Source organism: Gorilla gorilla, chromosome 5 (assembly GCF_029281585.2).
Source record: "Gorilla gorilla gorilla isolate KB3781 chromosome 5, NHGRI_mGorGor1-v2.1_pri, whole genome shotgun sequence".
Classification (NCBI taxonomy): Eukaryota; Metazoa; Chordata; class Mammalia; order Primates; family Hominidae; genus Gorilla; species Gorilla gorilla.
In genome coordinates, this window is record NC_073229.2 from 178,209,849 (window position 1) to 178,231,476 (window position 21,628).

Here is a 21,628-nt window from a genome sequence, read left to right on the forward strand (position 1 = left end):
AGTCCGGGGCTTTCATCCACTTTATTCTAGATGCCTTTGTTTTAGGTTTATTGGGTAGAAGTTGGTGTGAGGAGTTTTTTGCTTTCATTTACTTATTTATTTTTTTACCATGCAAATAAAGAGTGCCTATTCCATTTTACTTCATATGTATACAACAATCCAGTGATCAAGGATAATATTGTATCACAATGCATTTGCATTCTCATTAGCTATGCCCATTTAAAAGTTAGATAACATAGAAAATATCTATAAACAAATACATAAAATGTTCCTCCAATGAAACCTTGGATGTCCCATTTTTCTGAGCTTCAAACCACTGTAATTGTTTCCTGCATAGTATTTATGTTTGTGTTCCTCATTAATAGCCATTAATCATGTGTTCCATTAACAGCCACTCTCAACAGAATCAGGACTAAGCTATTAAAGTAAGTGTAGGATGAAGGCAATTCTATGAATAACTAAGCCAATAGATGTTGAAATTCAAAGAAGAGAAGTGACTTTTAGCACTTTCCTGGGATTCATCCATGCTATGAATAAATACGTTGCTTTGAAACAAATAATTTTTGTGAAAAATGTTGCATGATATGGGTTTGATAGCAATGTTCAATCTAAATGGATAGATAATAAATTATTCTTGCTTCGAATAGAAAGCCTGGGCTAAGCAAGAAGCATCAACAAAAAGACAGATATTTCTATTGTACAAATTACATATTAAGGCTCAATGAAATAAAAGATATATTTGGGATCAATACTGTATGAAATAATTATGTTTGTAATAAATTGACTCATTTGTTTGCAGTCCATCTCCTTTTATGAGAGACTTGAACTTTCACAACAGACTTCAGACCAATTGAGTAGGAAATGAACAATTATGGAGGAAACGGAATATACCATAGGGAAACTCTGAAATAACAAAAACTTGAAATTGAGGTGCTTTTATACTACATATTAAGTGGTATTAATTTATTATTTCTGGAACAGTTTTTCTCTAGGTTTCTCAAGACTGTCAATATATTTGAAAGAAAATTAAATTTGTTCTGCAGCTTCCTGAATTGTATATTAAATGGGTGGAAGATACCAAGATATAAATGTTAAACAACTTAAGGAAGGACATGCAATGATAACCAGAATATTCTATATTCAAAATAGAAGGATAATAACTATCCTCAGTGAAAGATGATAAAGACCAATAGAAAACAAAAAAAATCAATCTCAGCTGAGAATATGAAGCACAAAGTTCAAGTCCTGCTCTAGAGAGTGATTGCATTTTTCTATGAAACAGAATAAAAAAACAACTGTTTCTAGAAAAGGGCAATGGGAATGGGGTTGCTCTTTGCCTGTAATTCTAGAAGAAAAGGCATATGGCTAGTCCATAAGTCTATACGTTTAAGTCCTGGTTGGTTGACAGACTATATTGAGTCAAAAAGGACAAAACGTCTTCATTAAGGTTTTCCCATAAAGATGTTTTATTTTCAAACTGTGTCATTAAAAAAATCACCCAGATTGTTTTATTTTTATTTTATATTATTTTATTTATCACCCAGATTGCATATATTTTATGCCATTATCTGGGTATAATGGCATAAAATATATGCTAATCATTTTTTCAACTGAATTCAAATATTATGCACATGCATATTCATATATATTTAATATAGAAAGAAACACAGAGAGTGAGGGAGGGAGTCCACTATGTATTAAGTACTGTGTTAGTGAGCAGAGCTCCCTTAGGAACCTTATTACAGAGTACAAAGCTAGGAGAGTAAATAAAGTATATTAAAAAATGCATACTAAAGATGACAGAATCACCATTCCAAAAGATCTTGGTGGATAAGAATCATGAATTGGATCTAACAAGATGTAACTTAAAAGTAAAAAATCTGTAGTGTTGTACTGAGCTCCCTCCAAAGCAACTATAAATTTATAGGAGATGAAACATGATTCACCAGGCATAAGAAGAAAGTTTCCATAATCAAACACTATTGTATCCATCTTTTTAAACTCCAGCTCCTATCACAGCACCTGGTCCAAAGCAGATCTTTAGTATTTGTGGAAGTGACTTGGATTGTGTTTAGGAAATTTTGTCATTGGTAAACCCAAGGAGAGTCAAGAGAACAACGTGACCAAAAAATAAAACTAAAAAAAAAAAAAAATGGGACTTTCATTGTACTGGTAGAAAGATAAAGTTTATAATCTGGCTTAGTTTCTTTTTTTGTTGTTGTTTGTTTTTTGGTCAGGGCAAATTTAGGTCATTATTTTTAACACTGGAACTATAGTTTCAGAGCAGATAGACAAACTATAATGAGAATAGATGAACAGCAAGGCCACTGAAAGGACTCAGAACTACATCTTATAAGAAACAACTGAATGATGCTAATGTTTAACTTGCAAAAGAGAATACTCAGTTGATTTCAAATATATGAAATATAATGGTAAGGAGTTTTCACTTATTAAGCAATTACTATTGCAATGTATACTCATTTAATCCTGCTAACAGACATATGAGGTGAATATTATTAGCCTACCCTCGCCTTTTTTTAAGTAATGAGAAGACTGTCATCCTGTAGGGTAAAGTAACATGTCCAAACTCATACAGCTACAAAGTTACAAAGCTGATTTATAAAATGATTTGACTCCAAGGTCAGGAATTATTATACTGTGTCTTGTCTTCCACATGAACTAAGCACAAAGGAACTGAATGCAGGCAGACAGATTTCAGCTCAATATAAGGGAATTGTTACATTAGTTCATGGAAGAATATGTTTTAAGGTATTTTTGTTAGTCTCTAGGAAATCTCTGTAACATTTTATTGTGTAAATTATATGCTTTAATGTAAGAGGATAAAAATAATAGTGAACATTGGCAAAATAGCCTATGATTAATAGAGTTTACCTATGAGTTATCTGTTTCTAAGATAAATGCCAAAAAATAATATTGGATTTAAATGTTCCTTTCAAGATCTTCCCTCCCTGCTCCCTGAGATTGCAGTGAATTTTTCAAGACCAACTGGGGACATGTATTTTCAATGTTTATGGTTAAAAGATATATACATGCACAGATATATACATGCACAGAAATGAGAATTACTTCAGAATTGGTGTTAACTTTAGAAAAAAAAAAGACCAAGAACTTACTCTTGGTATTTACAAATTTATTTCTAAAATAGAAGCACTCGTGGACTTAGAAGTAAGGTATAAAATTCAAAAACGTATCCATGTTTCTCAAGGATCTTGTTGTAGGCCACTCTAATTCCATATATTATGTGGCTTTTCCTAGAATTTTTACAGTAGAAAACAGACTGAATGCAAATTTTGTTTTGTTTTAACAACCTTCTTCTCAGAAGCATATGTCTATCGAGGAAGTCTTCAGATAAAAAAGATAAACAATTCCAAACAGGTCTATGAGATTTAAGATGTGAAAGATCAACATTATCTTTAGTTGACTTTACTGGATGCCACAACCTTCTGATTTCTGTAACCACTTCTTATGCCTCCTACCCACTGAAACAAAATCAGAGGCAAACAGAGCTTCACCCTAGAAATTGGGGAAAATGAGGAACAGGTTTTCTGCACAAAAGTTTATTTGTTTCTCATTTCTTTGTCAGAAAATAAAGGATCGCTGTTGTTCCCAGCAGGTTTGTAGGGAAGAAAATTGGAGAAACATTATTACCTTTTCTTAGATGTTGGCAACGGAGGCAACAAGGACTGCAAAAGAAAATTGTGTGTCCCCCATTCCTAAATAATCAAAATTGACAGTAGGGATGGAAGAGCATTGGGGTTTTAGGGCTGTTAGGGTTTCATCAAGCCAATGTATTCCCTGCCAGATTTTAAGGAGAAAAAGGCGCTGGAAAATTGAGTGATGTCAGCCCCCTTTCTTATTTTTCACTGCTACCAAAGACTAACTATCTCTCTCCCCAACCCTTCTCTCCATCTCCCTCCTTTAGATGTGTTTGCACAGAAGAGTGCCCAGTGAAGAGACCTACTCCTTGGATCGCTTTGCGCAAAATCCACCCCTTTTCCCTCCTCCCTCCCTTCCAGCCTCCGAATCCCGCATGGCCCACCCTCCCCTCCTGCAGCGGTGCGGGGCAGGTGATGAGCCTCTGTGAACTACTAAGGTGGGAGGGGGCTACACGCAGAGGAGAATGTCAGATGCTCAGCTCGGTCCCCTCCGCCTGACGCTCCTCTCTGTCTCAGCCAGGACTGGTTTCTGTAAGAAATAGCAGGAGCTGTGGCAGCGGCGAAAGGAAGCGGCTGAGGCGCTTGGAACCCGAAAAGTCTCGGTGCTCCTGGCTACCTCGCACAGCGGTGCCCGCCCGGCCGTCAGTACCATGGACAGCAGCGCTGTCCCCACGAACGCCAGCAATTGCACTGATGCCTGGGCGTACTCAAGTTGCTCCCCAGCACCCAGCCCCGGTTCCTGGGTCAACTTGTCCCACTTAGATGGCAACCTGTCCGACCCATGCGGTCCGAACCGCACCGACCTGGGCGGGAGAGACAGCCTGTGCCCTCCGACCGGCAGTCCCTCCATGATCACGGCCATCACGATCATGGCCCTCTACTCCATCGTGTGCGTGGTGGGGCTCTTCGGAAACTTCCTGGTCATGTATGTGATTGTCAGGTAAGGAAAGCGCCAGGGCTCCGAGCGGAGGATTCAGCGGCTTAAGGGGGTACAAAGAGACACCTAACTCCCAAGGCTCAATGTTGGGCGGGAGGATGAAAGAGGGGAGGTAAACTGGGGAGACTCTGGAGGCGACCACGGACAGTGATTGTTATTTCTATGAGAAAACCTACTTTTCTATTTTTTCCTCAACTGATAAAGAAAGAATTCAAAATTTCAGGAGCAGAGAAGTTGCTTTGGTAAAAGCTACAAATGTCTAGGGGTGGGGGGCGGGGGGAAGCTATAGCATAGACTTGGAGCGCTTCCTTATACTGAGCAAAGAGGGCTGTTGGCAGAGTCCTACACTCAGTCCCTCTGCAGGAGCTATGGAAAGAGTAAGTTGTGAATAATGGGAGAGAAATTCTAGTTAGCTTTCCCAAATTTGGCTGGGGCCGGTGTGTGTGTGTGTGGCGGGGGGAGCATTCTCAAGTCTTCTCAATTGTTTTGAGATGGACCTTGGCAACTTTCCTACTCCTGCTGGTTTAGTACTTCCCTGTACCACAACCCCACCCTTTCTTCTCCCCTGCCATAGCAGCCCTTACCCAGCTCTTCCTTTCATCCTGAGGCAACACTAGGTAGAGGAAGTTTTCCTAGCATCTCTCCATGGTAGTTTTCCTCTGTTATAACAAACATGACAAATGTGTTGCCTAGACCAGTTTGCCATTAGTAGCTTCAGATTGCCTAAGTCACAGACTGCATCTGGAATGGGTAGGTTGGTTCAGGAGAACCGCAGGACATGGCTGTATTTCAATGCTTTCACAAGTTGGAGCTAATTAGGAGTGACCAAAAGCATCATAATTCCACATTAGAAACTGCAGAAACTCTTATACAGGAAGTTGTGATGGGTGCTCTAGACAAAGTGTTCTTATCAAGTAAAATTAATTCAAAAGAGTTGTAGTCCACTTTCTGTTTACCCAGATGTTCCCGGTATATTTGGCAGAGTGTGGAAGCTCTCAGTATTGACTGAGATTGATATTGATTGTGTTGGTGTTGATGTGTATATTCAAATACTACATGTGAATGTGAAATGCCATATATCTGTTTTTGTTAAAGAAGATAAATATTTTAACACTTTAAAATAGTTCCTAATTCGAGGGTGTTTTTTTTTAACCAGGGGTATGTGTATATAGGGAACATGGCATTTTCATATTTAGTTACAATATTTGTTTCACCTATTCAGCAAGTATTGCAGGTTTCAGCGGAGCTCTTAAATCATTTAACAATTGCTCTCTCCAGTATGCTTTCATTACCCAGGTGCTGCAAATTGCTTATAAGCAATTCTTTCTACTCATCTGTCTGATTTCTTTAATTAATGATTTTTAAAGAGTAAAGCTAATTTCCCTGATCTTTTGATGAGGAATAAGATAAGTATTGTCTGTAAGAAAAGAGCACCATCTATTGAGAGGAAGGCTAACAACAGAAGGAAAAATGCAGGAAGATCGATGGAAGTATTTATTTTTAAAAACATTTACTTTAAGTAATTCAATACAATGATTCACATTGAAGATTAAAAACCAGTTTAATTTTGCAGTTATGACAATAAAAGTTATAATTAAAGGCCTGTTTTGCGAAGGGAAAATATGTTTCTCATTTTTTCTAAAAGAAATTCATAGAATCGTAAACTAATCAAACTAGAAGGGACTCTAGAGATTATCTATGCTAAGTAAATAAACTGAGGCACAGAAAATGTAAATTATTTTCTCTAAGAACAGATAGTTCATTAATTCAGTGCCACTAAATCTCTCCTAGCTAACATAATTTTTTTTTATTGTGCTGGCAAATCATGATTTGAGTTAATTCGACTATTAGGTTGACAGAGTGGGTTGATATAGCAATAATAACTTTGGAATAACAAATTATCCCCAAATTCTATGTGAAATCCTGAAGGAAAAAAGCATGAAACAAAAATTACCAAAGCATCTAGGAATCCTGCCATCTGAAACATAATATTTTATTCCCTTTTATTGCTTCTTGATATTTTCCTTCCTCATTTTTCTACCCTTTAGTTTATGCTTTGCAATACAGAGAGAGCCAATAGAGTGGCAACTGGCTGTGAAATGAGCAGATTGGTCTTATTCCAGTGTAGAAGAGGTTGCTGGTTGGGTGAGTTAGTTTTAAAGGCATTACCTCTGGCCTCTTGTTGACTTGGAGAAACATGGTGACGGTGCATCTTACTGAGAACATGTTATTATGCTTTATTCTCGGTACTGAAAGTTCTTACAAAATGCAGTACTATTTGAAAGGTCGTCCCAAACACCCACCTGTGGCAGGCTGGGTTTTAATCGCAGGGTTAGGTAACCCTCTTGGAATGTGACTGTGAAACAGAAAAATGGGCGAGTTAGTGACAGATGAAGCGACAGGGAAAGCATCTGGGGATTGAAGCAAGTATGTCTATTTAGCTGAGAACATTTAACTGACTGTCTCCAGGCTGCGGTGTTTAAACTACAAAATGATCAGTTCAGGGATGTATTGTCCTTGCTAAAATGCTGGATATAATGTTGCATCTATTAAGTATTGAGGAGATATGTTCACTTCCTTCCCTATTTAAAATTCAACAAATGCTATTGAATGATCAAGTAGTTGCAGTTTTCTGATTATATTAAGGTAATATTTATTAAAATGTTTTAGTACATTGAGTGAATCATGAGGCTCAGATGACTATGGCAACAACAACAACAAAAATAACTGCTAACATGGACGCTGTGATTAACTCTTTGGTTCTGTTTGTAACACCATCGTCATCATCCCCTCATCAACAACATTATTAAGTAGTATAACTTAAATGAGATTCTTAAACAGGGCTGCTCTAAGGAATACAAGGGAGGAAAGGAGAAACTGTAATATGTTCTAAAGATTTTAAGTCCAGATGTTAAGTGATAAAAATGTTATCACTAACCATCACCTGAAAGCTTTTTTGGTTTTAAAGAAAAATAATGCTTGGAGAATAACCTTATGAAAATTATCACAAAGATTTTAGAAAATGTGATGAAAATACTACAACAAGTAGCAATCACTTAAAATGGGATGATAGTATTTCATTGTCAAGAACTGTAAAGAAAAAAATCAAAACAAAAAGTAACAGCCACCAGAGATATTTCACTTTTGGGAAAATATTTAATAACTGAACCAGATTATAGAATTACCCATAACTGCAAAAACTAATATAATCCCAGATGTGTTTATGTTGGGAAATTCTTTTTCCAAGGTTTGTTCATGTAGCTATGAACATGGTATGTACAGACACTGTTGAAAAGTGGAGGGCTAGAAACTTTGAGATTTCTGTGGGCTGCGTAAACCATCCTTCCAGTAGATTTCCAATGAAGAGTGCCAAGGAATAGTACCTTCATTTTTAAGATTATTTCTTAATGTGGTTATATAAATTCTCAATATAACTAATTATCAGAGAAGAGCATTTAAATACGTGCAAGATGTTATTGTCATTTCTCCTTCCTAACAAGTATTTCTGATTTTAGAAAAAGTCCTGTGAGCTTATACTTGTTCTATATACTAAATATTTGATTCAGGTTTAAATTTAAAAATGATCAGTTATACTTGATTGAAACAGAAGTATAAGCTTTTAAACTTAATCTAGATTCAGGTAGCTACAAATTAGTGAACAATAATGTTTTATCTAATATAAGGATATATATGTGTGTGTATATATATATAAATTCACACACACACATACATATTTGAATCAATTTGAATGCATATGTCACTAAATATGATCATTAGTAATTTTCATAAAATAAAAAGATAATAGTTTAGAAAGCTCAAATATTAATAAAATTCACTTTTTTAAAACCCACAAAATATCCTAATTAGAGGATGGATTTAAAGTGAAAAACACTAAATAAAATTCAGTTCTCAATTTAATGGCTTACATTAAAAAATACTAACTTAATTGCATGCCTTTCACTTAGTAAGGGAGAGCTCCTGGTACCTATTACAATTTGAACTTTAAGTGTTATTTTCCATATAGAAACTAATTCAGAGGAGAACAACTCTTCTTCTGTGTCTCCTAAATACAGTAAATTGCTTTTCCTTTCCTTGGTTGTAAGCTGTGTCTTTGTCATTTGCATGACATTACCAATCAACGAGTTTCCTATATTCTTCTCTCTCTCTTTTCTTTCTTGAAAGAATGACCTATCTGATATTTTATGAAACATCTCCAAAGATAAAAAGTATATAATTACAGAACAATTCTTCTCTTAAAGGATGGATGGATAGAGAGAGAGAGAGAGAGAGATAGACAGACTGAAACAGTTGAAGTCTCTTCTCTGCTCCCAATACCCTCCTTTCACTGAGACTACCACTATTATAAATTTAGTGGTGAGTTATTCACATGCATGTTTTTAAACATTTACTACATATGGAAACACATATATATATAGTAAACATATGGAAACACACATACATAGTAAATGTTTTTGTATGTTCTCATAACTTTTTATAATTGGTACCATATCATATGTTTAAGCTTAAACATAATTTCCCTAATTACTCCAAGTTGTTATAGTTCCAGTAGGCCAATGCTAGAAAACAGATGTCAAATAAAACCAACAAACATAAAAGAAAACTAACAAACGTTCGGGCCATTAACTCTTCTGAGTACTTTTAACTGATCTAATTGTTTTTAAATGTGTTAAAAATTGTTTCTAAAAATTTATTTGCAAGCATTTTTCTAAGCTAATTGTTTTAATTAATATTTAGGTATAATACTCAGAAAAAAACCTCAGCTACTGCTGCAAAAAAATAAATCGGTTAATGAATTTAAATAAAGCACAATTTCTCTACTGCTAAGAAGAAAATACAAATAATTAATTGGTGTCTGTATGTATTCAAATAATAAATGCTGACAATATTTACTTTGAGATTTTGAACATCTAATAGGATCTCTTACATATAAAAGTTGAAAATATTATTTCTCCTAGGATTCCGTTTAAGGCAGTAGTTGAAACAGATATTTTAAGGTCGGATGCAAGAAAAAATAAGCTCATTTTGAGAAATAACATACAACTATATGAGATTTAAAAATGTACTAGTGGTGGTCAGGCACTGTAGCTCTTACTTACAATGCCAGTGCTTTGGGAGGCTGAGGCAGGTGGATCACCTGAGGTCAGGAGTTTGAGACCAGTCTGGGCAACATGGTGAAATGCTGTGTCTTCTAAAAATAAAAAAATTAGCCAGACTGGGTGGCGCATGCTTGTAATCCCAACTACTGGGGAGGCTGAGGCACAAGAATTTCTTGTACCCAGAGGCAAAGGCTGCAGTGAGCCAAGATCGCACCACTGCACTCCAGCCTGTGTGACACAGTGGGACTCCGACTCAAACAAAAAAATTAAATTAAAAAAAAAAGTACTGGGGTAAATACCAAGACTAAATGATGCATGTCATTTTAAAATACAAGAATTCCAAGTCTTTAGTCCTCACTAAGTTTAATGTTTATCTGACTGAAATAATTATCTGTGACAGCAGTCTTCAAACTTGTTTTTAGATGTAGACACTTATTTCAAGAACTTGGGACCCAATATATAAAACAGATCACAGAACAACTGTCCAGATGTAACCACATGTTGAGACCAAGAGCACTGCTCACCTTGCACCCCCATACCACCCACCAGTGCTGTCCCCAAGGGACCACCATAGAATTTCTAGGGCTCCACCAGGCAAAATTTGAAAGCAATGGCTTTCACGTTGTTTCATATCCTTCTCGTGCCCACCTCATGTCCTTCACCTCGCCTTCTACCTCAGCCGTTGATATGGCAGTCAGTTTTGCCCAGACATAACTGAGTAACACTTCACCTTGGCTGCATCTAAATCACTTACTTTCTGCCCTAGGGCTTCTCTATTGGAGTAATTGCCCTCCATAGGAATCAGCCTGGCACTCACAAAGGCACTATTTGGAAGTTCAGGAAAGTTCCCTTGACCAGGAAATGGAAGCCTGTGGAAAAATGCTGCCCTTGCTCCCCTCTCTCCTGAGGTGTACAATTCTGAGGTGCCAACTACAAGGCACATCAGAAGGCCCCACCCACATTCTGACCGTCTCAAGAACATGCCTCATTTTCCTCTTCCCTGGTTTACTCTTCTAGTTTCCCACTCCTTGCCAAGCAACCACTTTTCAAAATGGTTCACCTTCACACAAGGTCGTATCTCACACTCTGCTGAATATCCTTCCTGTTATTTTATAATTGGTGACTATATGTTAGCACAGTAAAATCTGGTTAATAAATAGAGCTCTTACAGACCTATCAATAAAGGTTTTCTCTTAACTATCAAAAACTCGTAAGAAAAATTCTGATAGGCAGCACCAGTTAGAACTACCAAGAGAGTTCAGAAGCTAAGCTTTTCCTCCCATTTTTGTTCCTGCCTTGGGATTTAGGAAAGGCTTTTTTGGGTAGGTTTGGCTGAATGGAGAGAGAGTGCGCACCAGTCATGTCCAGTGTTCAGTTTACTTCTTCCTGAGCTCAGGGTGATAGGAGCAGAATTGTGTGTGCCATGTAAAGGAAATAAAGCCTCCTGTGCCTTCTGGCAAATTATCTGAGGGTATAAGAAAACAAACAAACAAAAAATCCTGCCACTCCCTTTTCCATTAATTTCATGTTATATAGTAACGTTAAGAGTATCTTGTGATTAATTGAGCTCAAGAAAATTTCAGTCTTCAAAAGTGAGCTAAAGCATCAAATGCAGGAAACGTCATATACAACAAGCATCATATACTGAGCTTACCAAGCAACTCCTTTCTTTACCCATCCTTTCTTGCCTCAGGTAACTTTTTTTCTTTCCCCATCAATTTCTCAGATACAAATTTAGAAAGGAAGAACAGCAAGGAAGAGAAACCTTGCCCTGGCTCAGGGCCCCAAGTGTCAGTTGTGGCTCGACTTCAAGGCACTCTGCGCCTCACTCTCCTTATCTGTAAAAAGGTGCGAATTGGACTAAAAAAATCTTAAACGCTTCCTAGTACTAAAATGTCCTATGGCAACTTCAATGACTATTAAGAGCATGTTTTTCCCAGCAATACAATCTGGAGGAAAAGAGGAATCATCCACAAAACTAAACAATCGTGGTTGCCATTCCATCACAGCCCTTTGGATTCTATATAAGCTCAAATAGGTTCTGTCAAAGGGAGAAAGAGTGAGCGTGCTCTGAACTGCCAGGTGTGGTGTTTATGATTAGGACAATAAGGGAAACAGAAAGTTACAGTCAAGCCTTTATTCATATGCTTCGAGAGTACAGGCAAGTGGTTAAGTGGGAAAAGGTGCAACCCCATCATGTTTCATTCCCCCCACCCCCACCCCACAGAAGCCACCAGGTGAACATCACATGTTTGAGCAGAAATGCAGGAAGGAGAGGGGAAAGTCATCTTCTTACTGCACAGGGAGCCCCAAGCAAAAGGTCCTGCTGTTTTGTGTACCTAAGGGCCTGGGTGCAAGATGGGGAAAGACAAGGAATGAAAAACAGTGAGTCAGAGTATGTGCTGCCTCTTCAAGGGTTAGGAACGCATAACCTAAAAGCGTGATTGGCAAAGGTGGAGCGTGGGCAAAATTCTCTCTCTCTCTCTCTCTCTCTCTCTCTCTGTCTCTCATTCTCTGTTTAATTTTTAGGAGATGGTTTTAATATTTACCTTTAGATATTAGTCCTATCCTGGATGTTGTATTCCAAATCTGATGCGAAGAGGTTCCACCAAATCTAATCAAGTGAACTTTCGTAAACCAATGGATAGGGCTTTCCCATAAGATGAAGTGTGTGATGGGTTTGAACAAGAGAGAGATCGTTCTGTTCTGGATATGCGTCTGTCCAGGCAAAAATGTTGTTAAGTACAATTTTTGTTTGTTTGTTTTTTGTTTGTTTTAAATAATATGTTAGCTTATGCACTGTATGTAAGTAGGTGTCTTCGTGTGTTCAGGCTGCTATAACAAAGCACCATAGCCTGGGTGGCTTACAAACTACAGAAATTTACTCTTACAGTGCTGGAGGCTTGAGAAGTTCATGACGAAAGCACCAGCAGATTCTGCATTTGCTGAGGACCTTCTTGCAGAGACAACTAACTTCTCCCCATTTCTCCACAAGGCAAAGAGGGAAGGAAGCTCTCTAGGGCCTCTTTCATAAGGGCATTAATAGTGTTCATAATGGCTCTGCTCTCATGACCCAATCACCTCCCAAAGGCCCCACCTCCAAATACCATCACACTGGGGAATAGGTTTTCAACATGTGAATTTGAGGGGAACACATTCAGTTTACAGTAGGTGTCCTAAGTGATTCAAATATTAACCACTCATATTCACTGAAAACCATTAGTGTGATTTAAATTAACGTTTAAGTAAATTAGGCCAACCTGATTCCTTCACTATCTTCCAATATGCTTCATATTTATCTCTTCTATACTGTTTCCTTTATTTTTCTTTCTCTCTGTTTTCCTGTAACGTATCTGTCATTCTTTTCCTATCAAAATGTTTCTTGTTGTTCAAGTATCAACTTAAATCCATCCTTTCTTACAGCCTCTCCAAAGTACTCCTACAACCAATTTCCCTGCAATATAACCCAAAATACATGCTACCATTGTTAAAAAAAATTATGCATTTTCTCATGGCCTTATAAAATGTCACCTGATAAAACTTAAAGACTTGAACTATATCTATCTCTTTGTGTTTAGGTGAGAAATCCAACATTCAAAGTTGACCAACAGAACTGAACATCTTCAAAATACTGTACAATTCTAAGCTATTAGCAATTCAGATGTACCTCAAATTATTCAAGTATAAAATCTAATTTAAATAATTTTCTCAATTCACTTTGTTCATGCATATTTAGCTTTTATCACTTGAATCATGAAAAGTGATCTGTACCATAGATACATATTAGCAAATCATAAATTCAAATACAAACACATACATGTCTATATATGCATATATTCCTGAGTTTACAAACTTTAAAAAGGGAATATATGGTTACTCTTATAATAAAAATTCAGAAAGTAAAATCTGAAGAAGTAAAAACATAAAAAGTTAATATAGTCAATTCCCATTATTCATGATAGTTATGGTCCATAAAGTCATTATGACTACAGAATTCGTGAATACTGAAGCTTTGCTTCTAGGGGATATATAGGGCAGGTTCCTGTGAGCCTCTGATTATAAAATTTTCATCAGCTAATGCATTCGTAACCTTGTTTTATGTGTGTTTCTGTTTAAAGACGCTTTATTTAATATATAGCTGATTCACTAACGTTGAACTCATGGTTAACAGCACTATAAATCATGCCTGAACAAAGCTTCTGTAACACAAGTACTTTCCTCATAAGCTACATCACAGTCTTCTTGGCTTAGGGACAGTAAGCAGAACTTCCACACTATGTTTGAGACCATTTTAAACAGTGAAGTCACCACTAACAACAACAACAACAACAAAAAACAGAAATGTGGAAAATGTGGCAATAAATAGATTGTGAAAAGGACACGTGTTTATAGTACAAGCTGAAAGAAGACAGCAGAGCATTGCCTTGTTTGACCTTACCTGGGAACCTGCACAGAGAGCAACTCAAATTTTTTGCTGCTCTATACATGTCCACACAGGTCCTCAAATGACTGCAAAAGCCAAGTATTATTTTGCGGGTAAATATTAATAGATTTTAGTGAAGAGGCCAATTTTCAAATACAGAATCCTCAAATAATGAGAATCAAATGTATATAAAATGTTCCTCAAGGAAATATTTTTGAAACACTAGTAAAGAAGAAAATCAGGAAGCTATGTTCCAAATTAAATATGGTAGCAAATTCATGACATGATGACAAGTTGTATGTTTTATTATAATCAGGTAGAATCATTTGAAAACAAAATGGATTCCCATATAAGTCACTCATGAGTCACCAGATACCCAACCACATCACACAAATTTAAAATATATACAGCGCATTGATTGATTTGCATATGTTGAACCATCCTTGCATCCCAAGGATAAATCCCACTGGGTTACAAGGAGTGATTTTTCTAATGTGTTATTGAATTCTGTTTGCTAGTATTATGTTGAAGATTTTTGCATTAATATTCATCAGAGATATTGGCCTGTATTTTTCTTTTTTTGATATGTCTTTGGTTTTGGCATCAGGGTAATACTGGCCTCATAGAATGAGTTTGGATGTATTCCTTCCTCCTCTATTTCTTAGAATAGTTTGAGTAGGAATGGTATTAGTTCTTCTTCAAGTATTTGGTAGAATTCAGCAGTGTAGCCATCAGGTCCTGGGCTTTTCTTTACTGGAAGACTTTTTATTATGGCTTAGATCTCAGTACTTGTTATTGATCTATTCAGCTTTTGGTTTTCTTCCTGGTTCAATTTTGGTAGGTTTTATGTATATACTCAAAACAAAGGAAGTTAGTATATCAAAGAGATATCTGCACTCCTATGTTTGTTGCAGCAGCACTGTCTACAATAGCTAAGATTTGGAAGCAACCTAAGTGTCCATCAATAGATTAATGGATAAAGAAAATGTGGTACATAAACACAATGGTATACTACTATTCAGCCATTAAAAAGAATGAGATCCACTCATTTGCAACAACATGGATGGAACTAGAGATTATGCTGTTAAGTGAAATAAGCCAGGCACAGAAAGACAAACTTTGCATGTTTTTACTTATTTGTATTATCTAAAAATCAAATCAATTGAATTCATAAACTTAGAGAGTAGAAGGATGGTGACCAGAGGCTGGAAAGGGTAGTGGGGGCTGATGGGGGGCTGGGAGGAGGTGGGGATGGCTAACAGGTACAAAAATATTAGAAAGAATAAATAAGACCTACTATCTGAAAGCACAAAAGGGTTACTATAATCAATAATAAGCTAGTTGCACATTTTAAAATAACATAAAGAATGTAACTGGATTGTTTGTCACTCAAAGGATAAATGCTTGAGGGGATGGATAACTCATTCCTCATGACGTGTTTATTTCACATTGTCTGCCTGTATCAAAACATTCCAAGTACCCCATAAATATATACACCTACTACATAGCCACAAAAAACAAATAATGTTAAGATTAAAGTATATATTAGCATGTTTTATTTTGCATATTGAAATAAAATTTCAAAACTAAATTGACTCCTGTATATTTCTAAAATAGAAGTTTAAGTAAAATTGTGATTATGTAATATAAGTATGTGAACGTCAAAATTATCCTTACAATGTAGGATTTCATTTATCTGAAGTCTTATGTTTTTTTCAGTAAAGCTCTAAAACATGGAAAGGAAACTTTTACCTAATAAGTAATAACCATGCTATAGCTATAAAATCACAACAATTACTTGATATTTACAATTAGCAAACTTTGGAAAAATTTATTAAGCCACAAAATCCTTACTCTAATTTTTGGTAAACAACTAAAAAGGGCTCTGCCTAAAATTGAATGGCTCTAGGACTGTGAATTCGCCTGCTCCCTCCAAACTGAGAATGGCGAAAATGCACAAGTAAACTAGACATTCCATCTGGAAAATAAAATCCTATTTTATACCAAAATACTTTTACTAGCCAACGTAAAATTTGGATCTAAATGATTCTGAGGTAAGACTCTCATCTCATTTTACTATAGTTAGATGCACATAAGACCCATTCATTGCATGAAGAGTGATGGCTTTGCTCAGTCTTTCCTATAAGAGTTACAAAGTATTTATGCAGCCAATAAGCATATGAGAAAAAGCTCAACATCACAGATCATTAGAGAAATGCAAATCAAAACTACAATGAGAACCATCTCATGCCAGTCAGAATGGCGATTATTAAAACATCAAGAAACAATAGATGCTGGTGAGGCCATGGAGAAAGAGGAACACTTTTACACTGTTGTTGGGAATGCAAATTAGTTCAACCATTGTGGAAGACAATGTGGCAATTCCTCAAGGATCTAGAACAAGAAATATCATTTGACCCAGCAATTCCATTACTGGGTATATACCCGAAGGAATATAAATCATTCTACTATAAAGACACATGCACACGTGTGTTTATTGTAGCACTGTTTACAATAGCAAAGACATGGAACCAACCCAAATGCCCATCAATGATAGGTTGGATAAAGAAAATACGTTACATATACCCCATGGAATACTATGCAGCCATAAAAAAGAATAATATCATGTCTTTTGCAGGGACATGGATGAAGCTGGAAGCCATCATCCTCAGCAAGCTAACACAGGGAACAGAAAACCAAACACTGCATGTTCTCACTCATAAGTGGGAGTTGAACGAGAACACGTGGACACAGGGAGAGGAACAGCACACACTGGGGCCTGTCGGGGGTTGGGGGGCAAGGGGACAAGGAGCATTAGGACAAATAGCTAATGCATGAGGGGCTTAAAACCTAGATGACAATTGATAGGTGCAGCAAACCACCGTGGCACATGTATCCCTGTGTAACAAACCTGCACGTTCTGCATATGTATCTTGGAACTTAGAGTAAAATAAAATAAAATAGGTAGAAAGTAAATATTTCTGGTTTTTACAATCAGATAATCTCTGTCACAACTACTCAGTTCTGCTGTTGCAGCCTAGAGCAAGCCATAGACAACACATAGATGAATGGATATGACTGCATTTCAATAAAACTTTATATGGACACTGACATTTGAATTTCCATATAATTTTCACATGCCTCAAAACATTATTTTTCTTTTGATTTCTTTCAACCATTTAAAAATGTAAAATTGTTCCTAGCTGGAAGACCACAGAAAGAAGTGGTAGGCTGGGTTTTGCCCACAGGCTGTCATTTGCCAAACTCTGATACAGAACATCTTAAATAAAATTTTATTCTTGCAGTGGTCATGAAATAGGAACACATCATCTTCCTTAGAAAATTTGATTACATATTGTTTACTACATGAAGGCAAAACATTTTGTTAAAATAACCTAGTACTTAGTAGGTGTGTATATTTATGGGGTATGTATATACCCACAAAAATTAAAAATTAACAAAAACCCTAGACCAACTCACAGTATTTTTCAACATCAGAAAATAGCAACACAAATATGAAGTTACCGCAAACCAGAACAGTTGCCATAGATTGCTATGACAGAGCATATTGCTCTTCTGGAACTGAGGTTGAAGTTGTGCTATAATAATCACCACACAAAATTATCTCTATTTCACCCCAGGCCTCCGTATCTAACCCTCAACTCTGTATTTGACTCAGACAATCAGCAAGGTTTATTACCACCCTTAGCCAGTGATTAAGGAGTAAGTGCTTAGAAAATAGCATTTCTGAAGAATTTCTCTCTATTGGATATGCTTTGTGGTTATCTTAAATAAGTGCAATTTGCTAGGCTTGTCACAGTATTTTCGTCTTCAATCTTTTGGAAGCTTTCAGGAAAAATGGAAACTGTCATCTGCAAATTCATATTAACTTCTTGGCAAATATAAAATCTGTCTTCCAAGATACCTATGCCTGCACACCTGCCACCCTGCACCCACTGCATGTGACCAGATAGTGAGTGGCAGCTTCAAACTCTATGCCATTTCAAACATAAAAGCTCATTGCTTGGATCTTTTTTCTTTTCTGTCTGACTTACATATTGCTCATTTAAAAAAAAATGTTTTCTGCAGCTCTCAGAAGTTGCTTTAGAAAATGCTATTACTTATTCTTTGGAACTCAGACTGTCTAGCTGGGTAAAAAGTTGTGCTAGGGTAGGCCGAGGTATTCTAAGCATGCTTATAATCCCTTGACTTCTTGTCTACAGTTTTGTTCAATGATTTCCTTAAGACTCACTGAAATCTCCCCCCTGCCTGACTCTACATCTTTAATTTTGTCCCCATCCATCCATATCTAAATGACTGCCCTTTGATCTGCCATGCTCAGAGGAAACTTTCTCCCATGTACAGGAATTCTTTAGATTAGCCAGATGACCATCAGGAAAAAGTTTGCAAGAAGAGTTAAGTTAAAGGAGAGTTTAAACTGGGTGACATAGAGTCCATTGCAAAATTTTATAATTCCCAGACTCTCTTAAGCGAGAATTGGATCTAAATTCTAGCAAGGAACCCAGACAGGATAAAATGAATCATAATTGTGTCTCCTTCCAATTAACTCATGGAACATCAGAGCCATTATATAAATCCCCACAATATGCTTAGACATGTAGAAGAAGAGTACTTTCAGATCATCTAGTCCGGTGATTCTGAATCCTGGTGGTACCTTAGAATTACCTGGAAAGCTTCCACTGGTCTCGGTGGCTCACGCCTGTAATCTCAGCACTTTGGGAGGCCGAGGCCGGCGGATCACGAGGTCAGGAGATCGAGACCATCCTGGCTAACACGGTGAAACCCCGTCTCTACTAAAAATACAAAAAATTAGCCGGGCATGGCGGCGTGCACCTGTAGTCCCAGCTACTCGGGAGGCTGAGGAAGGAGGATCGCGTGGACCCAGGAGGCGGAGCTTGTAGTGAGCTGAAATCGCGCCACTGCACTCCAGTCTGGTGACAGAGCGAGACTCCGTCTCAAAAAAAAAAAAAGGAAACCCGCCTAAGGTTAATTGAATCAGAATCTCCAGGGGCAGCTCCTGGGCATAAGTGATTGTAAAAGTTCCCCTGGTGACTCTACCATGCAGCCAAGATCAAGAAGGACAGGTCTGGTCCAACCTATCCATTTTGTGGATGAGAAAACTGAGTCCTGTTTGTGAAAAATATTTAACGGATCTGTCCTTATATTTTACTTCCCTGAACTTTAAGGGGTTATTTATAGAACAAGTAGTAAATTAAATTGTCTTGCAGAAAAGCGAAAGCTTAGGATGTTTTGAAAATTTCTCTAAATTTGACCAGTCATCTCTCTTCAGAGTAGGCATAGTGGAGTAGACAGAGTAGTAAACATGTAATGAAATACATGTTTAGATAAATGCTCGAGAGGATGCATACCCCATTCTCTGCGATGTGATTACTATGCATTGCATGCCTGTATCAAAACATCTCATATACTTGATAAATATACACACCTAACACCTACTAGGTACCCACAAAAATTTAAATTAAAAAAACTTGAAAAGCAGACATGTTTACATGTCTGCCCCTTACTAGTGACTACACTAGACACCTAACCTACTTGAGTCTCATTAGTTAACCCTTAATAAAGGAAAAATAGCCGTATTCAAACTCACATGGGTTTTAGGTCCAAATAGATAAGATTTGGATAATAAAAATAAGTGAAAATATGTGGTAAACTCTAAAGTGCTCTGTAAAGCTTGGCTGGGCGCGTTGGCTCATGCCTGTAATCCCAGCACTTTGGGAGGCTGTGGCGGGCAGATCGCTTGAGGTCAGGACTTCAAGACCGGCCTGGCCATCATGGTGAAACCTCATCTCTACTAAAACTACAAAAATTATCCGGGCAACATGGCTTGTGCCTGTAATCCCAGCTACTTGGGAGGCTGAGGCAGGAGAATCGCTTGAACCTGAGAGGTGAAGGTTGCAGTGTGCCAAGATGGTGCCACTGCACTCCAGTCTGGGTGACAGAGTGAGACATCATCTGAAAAAATAAATGAATAAACAAAAAATATATATATATAAAAGCTAGAGAGTTTTATTAGCTCCTAATTTTCTTCCCTCCCACTGCACTCACACCATCAGTATGCAACCTACCAACACTCACTCAGGGCTTTTGCCTTTCCCTAGGTCAGATATATTATCCATTATAATATTTCTAATTACAGTTTATCTTTCTAGACTCCTAAGTTCTGCAGAGAAGAAGCTAGGCTTTGCATGAGTATCACTGTTTCTTGTCATTCTTCTCTTCATTCCCATCAACTCCTTCTACATGCACTGGGTCATTCCAAAACCATCGTGTCAGGGACATGATGATGTGAAGAAAATTCTAAGGACAGGCAACTGCAACTCATTTGGTTCCCTACTGATAAGTCTTTTTATATTGTCTAATAAAGTCAGTGGGGGAAAAATATGCAAACCAGTGATGTTCGAACAAAACAGCATTTTTGTTACTTAAATCTTGGTGTGAAAGAATCTCAAGCAGGATCTAAGTCTAAATGCTAACTGCATGTGACAAAACTCCTTTGTCCCCAGCAGCACTGTTCATTTGAATAAGAAGAAATAACTTATAACAATGGCATTCTCTGAACACCAGCTTTGAGAATTTAGGGATTTCTAATTTCATCCCTATAAAGAGTCATCCTGACCCCTGTTGAGTCTGATTCTCTAATCACAGTAAAATTGGTCAAATGATGGAGCTCTTTTCTTTTCTTTTTTTCTTTTTGTTTTGAGACGGAGTCTTGCTCTGTCACCAGGCTGGAGTGCAGAGGCGCCAGCTCGGCTCACTGCAACCTCCGCCTCCCAGGTTCGAGTGATTCTTCTGCCTCAGCCTCCTGAGTAGCTGGGACTACAGGTGCTCACCACCATGCCCAGCTAATTTTTGTATTTTTAGTAGAGATGGGGTTTCACCACGTTGGCCAGGATAGTCTTGATCTCTTGACCTCGTAATCCGCCCGCCTCAGCCTCCCAAAGTGCTGGGATTACAGGCGTGAGCCACCGCGCCCGGCCTGATGGAGCTCTTTTCTGCATGAAGGACACATTAATGACGATTCTGTGGCTATTTCTAACACCTTCACGATGGATTTTTCCAGGACTTGCAATGCGATGTCTGTCAACTTCCTCACTCAGGACAGTAAACTCTATAAATAAAGCAAGCAGAGGATGCAGCAGAGAATGACAACCTGGAATCTTACGGTGCCCTTGAAAACTAAGACTCTTCCAAGTACAGAAGCTGTGGGAACAAGGAGATCAATGGAAGGGAAGGCCTCTTTGTTTCTGAGCATTTTTTCACTGAAATGCTGGGTTCAGTGCCAGTGAGAGGTTGAGCTTTTTCCGGGGGAGTATTAAATGTTAATTGAAAAACGTTGCCAGCAGTATAACCTGAACATCAGAGCCTCATTGTGCCTGCCAAGAAGAACAAGGGAAATTATTATCAACATTATAATTTCATTCTTACTCAGCCC

At 37.4% G+C, this 21,628-nt stretch overlaps 1 protein-coding gene across 6 annotated transcripts in view; it reads left to right on the top strand.

The window, feature by feature from the left end:
* Positions 1-4,022: 4,022 nt before the first annotated feature.
* OPRM1 (opioid receptor mu 1) overlaps positions 4,023-21,628 on the top strand; it is an 83,527-nt gene continuing 65,921 nt past the window's right edge. For 4 of the 6 annotated variants that reach the window (XM_063707971.1, XM_031012192.2, XM_019029779.3 and 1 more), the window contains exon 1: positions 4,116-4,617. In XM_063707971.1, the coding sequence (XP_063564041.1) occupies positions 4,328-4,617 (290 nt within the window). In that variant the 5' untranslated portion in view covers positions 4,116-4,327. Of the gene's footprint in view, positions 4,618-21,628 lie in introns of all 6 variants that reach the window. The other 2 variants (XM_019029782.3, XM_063707970.1) reach the window with 1 other exon arrangement.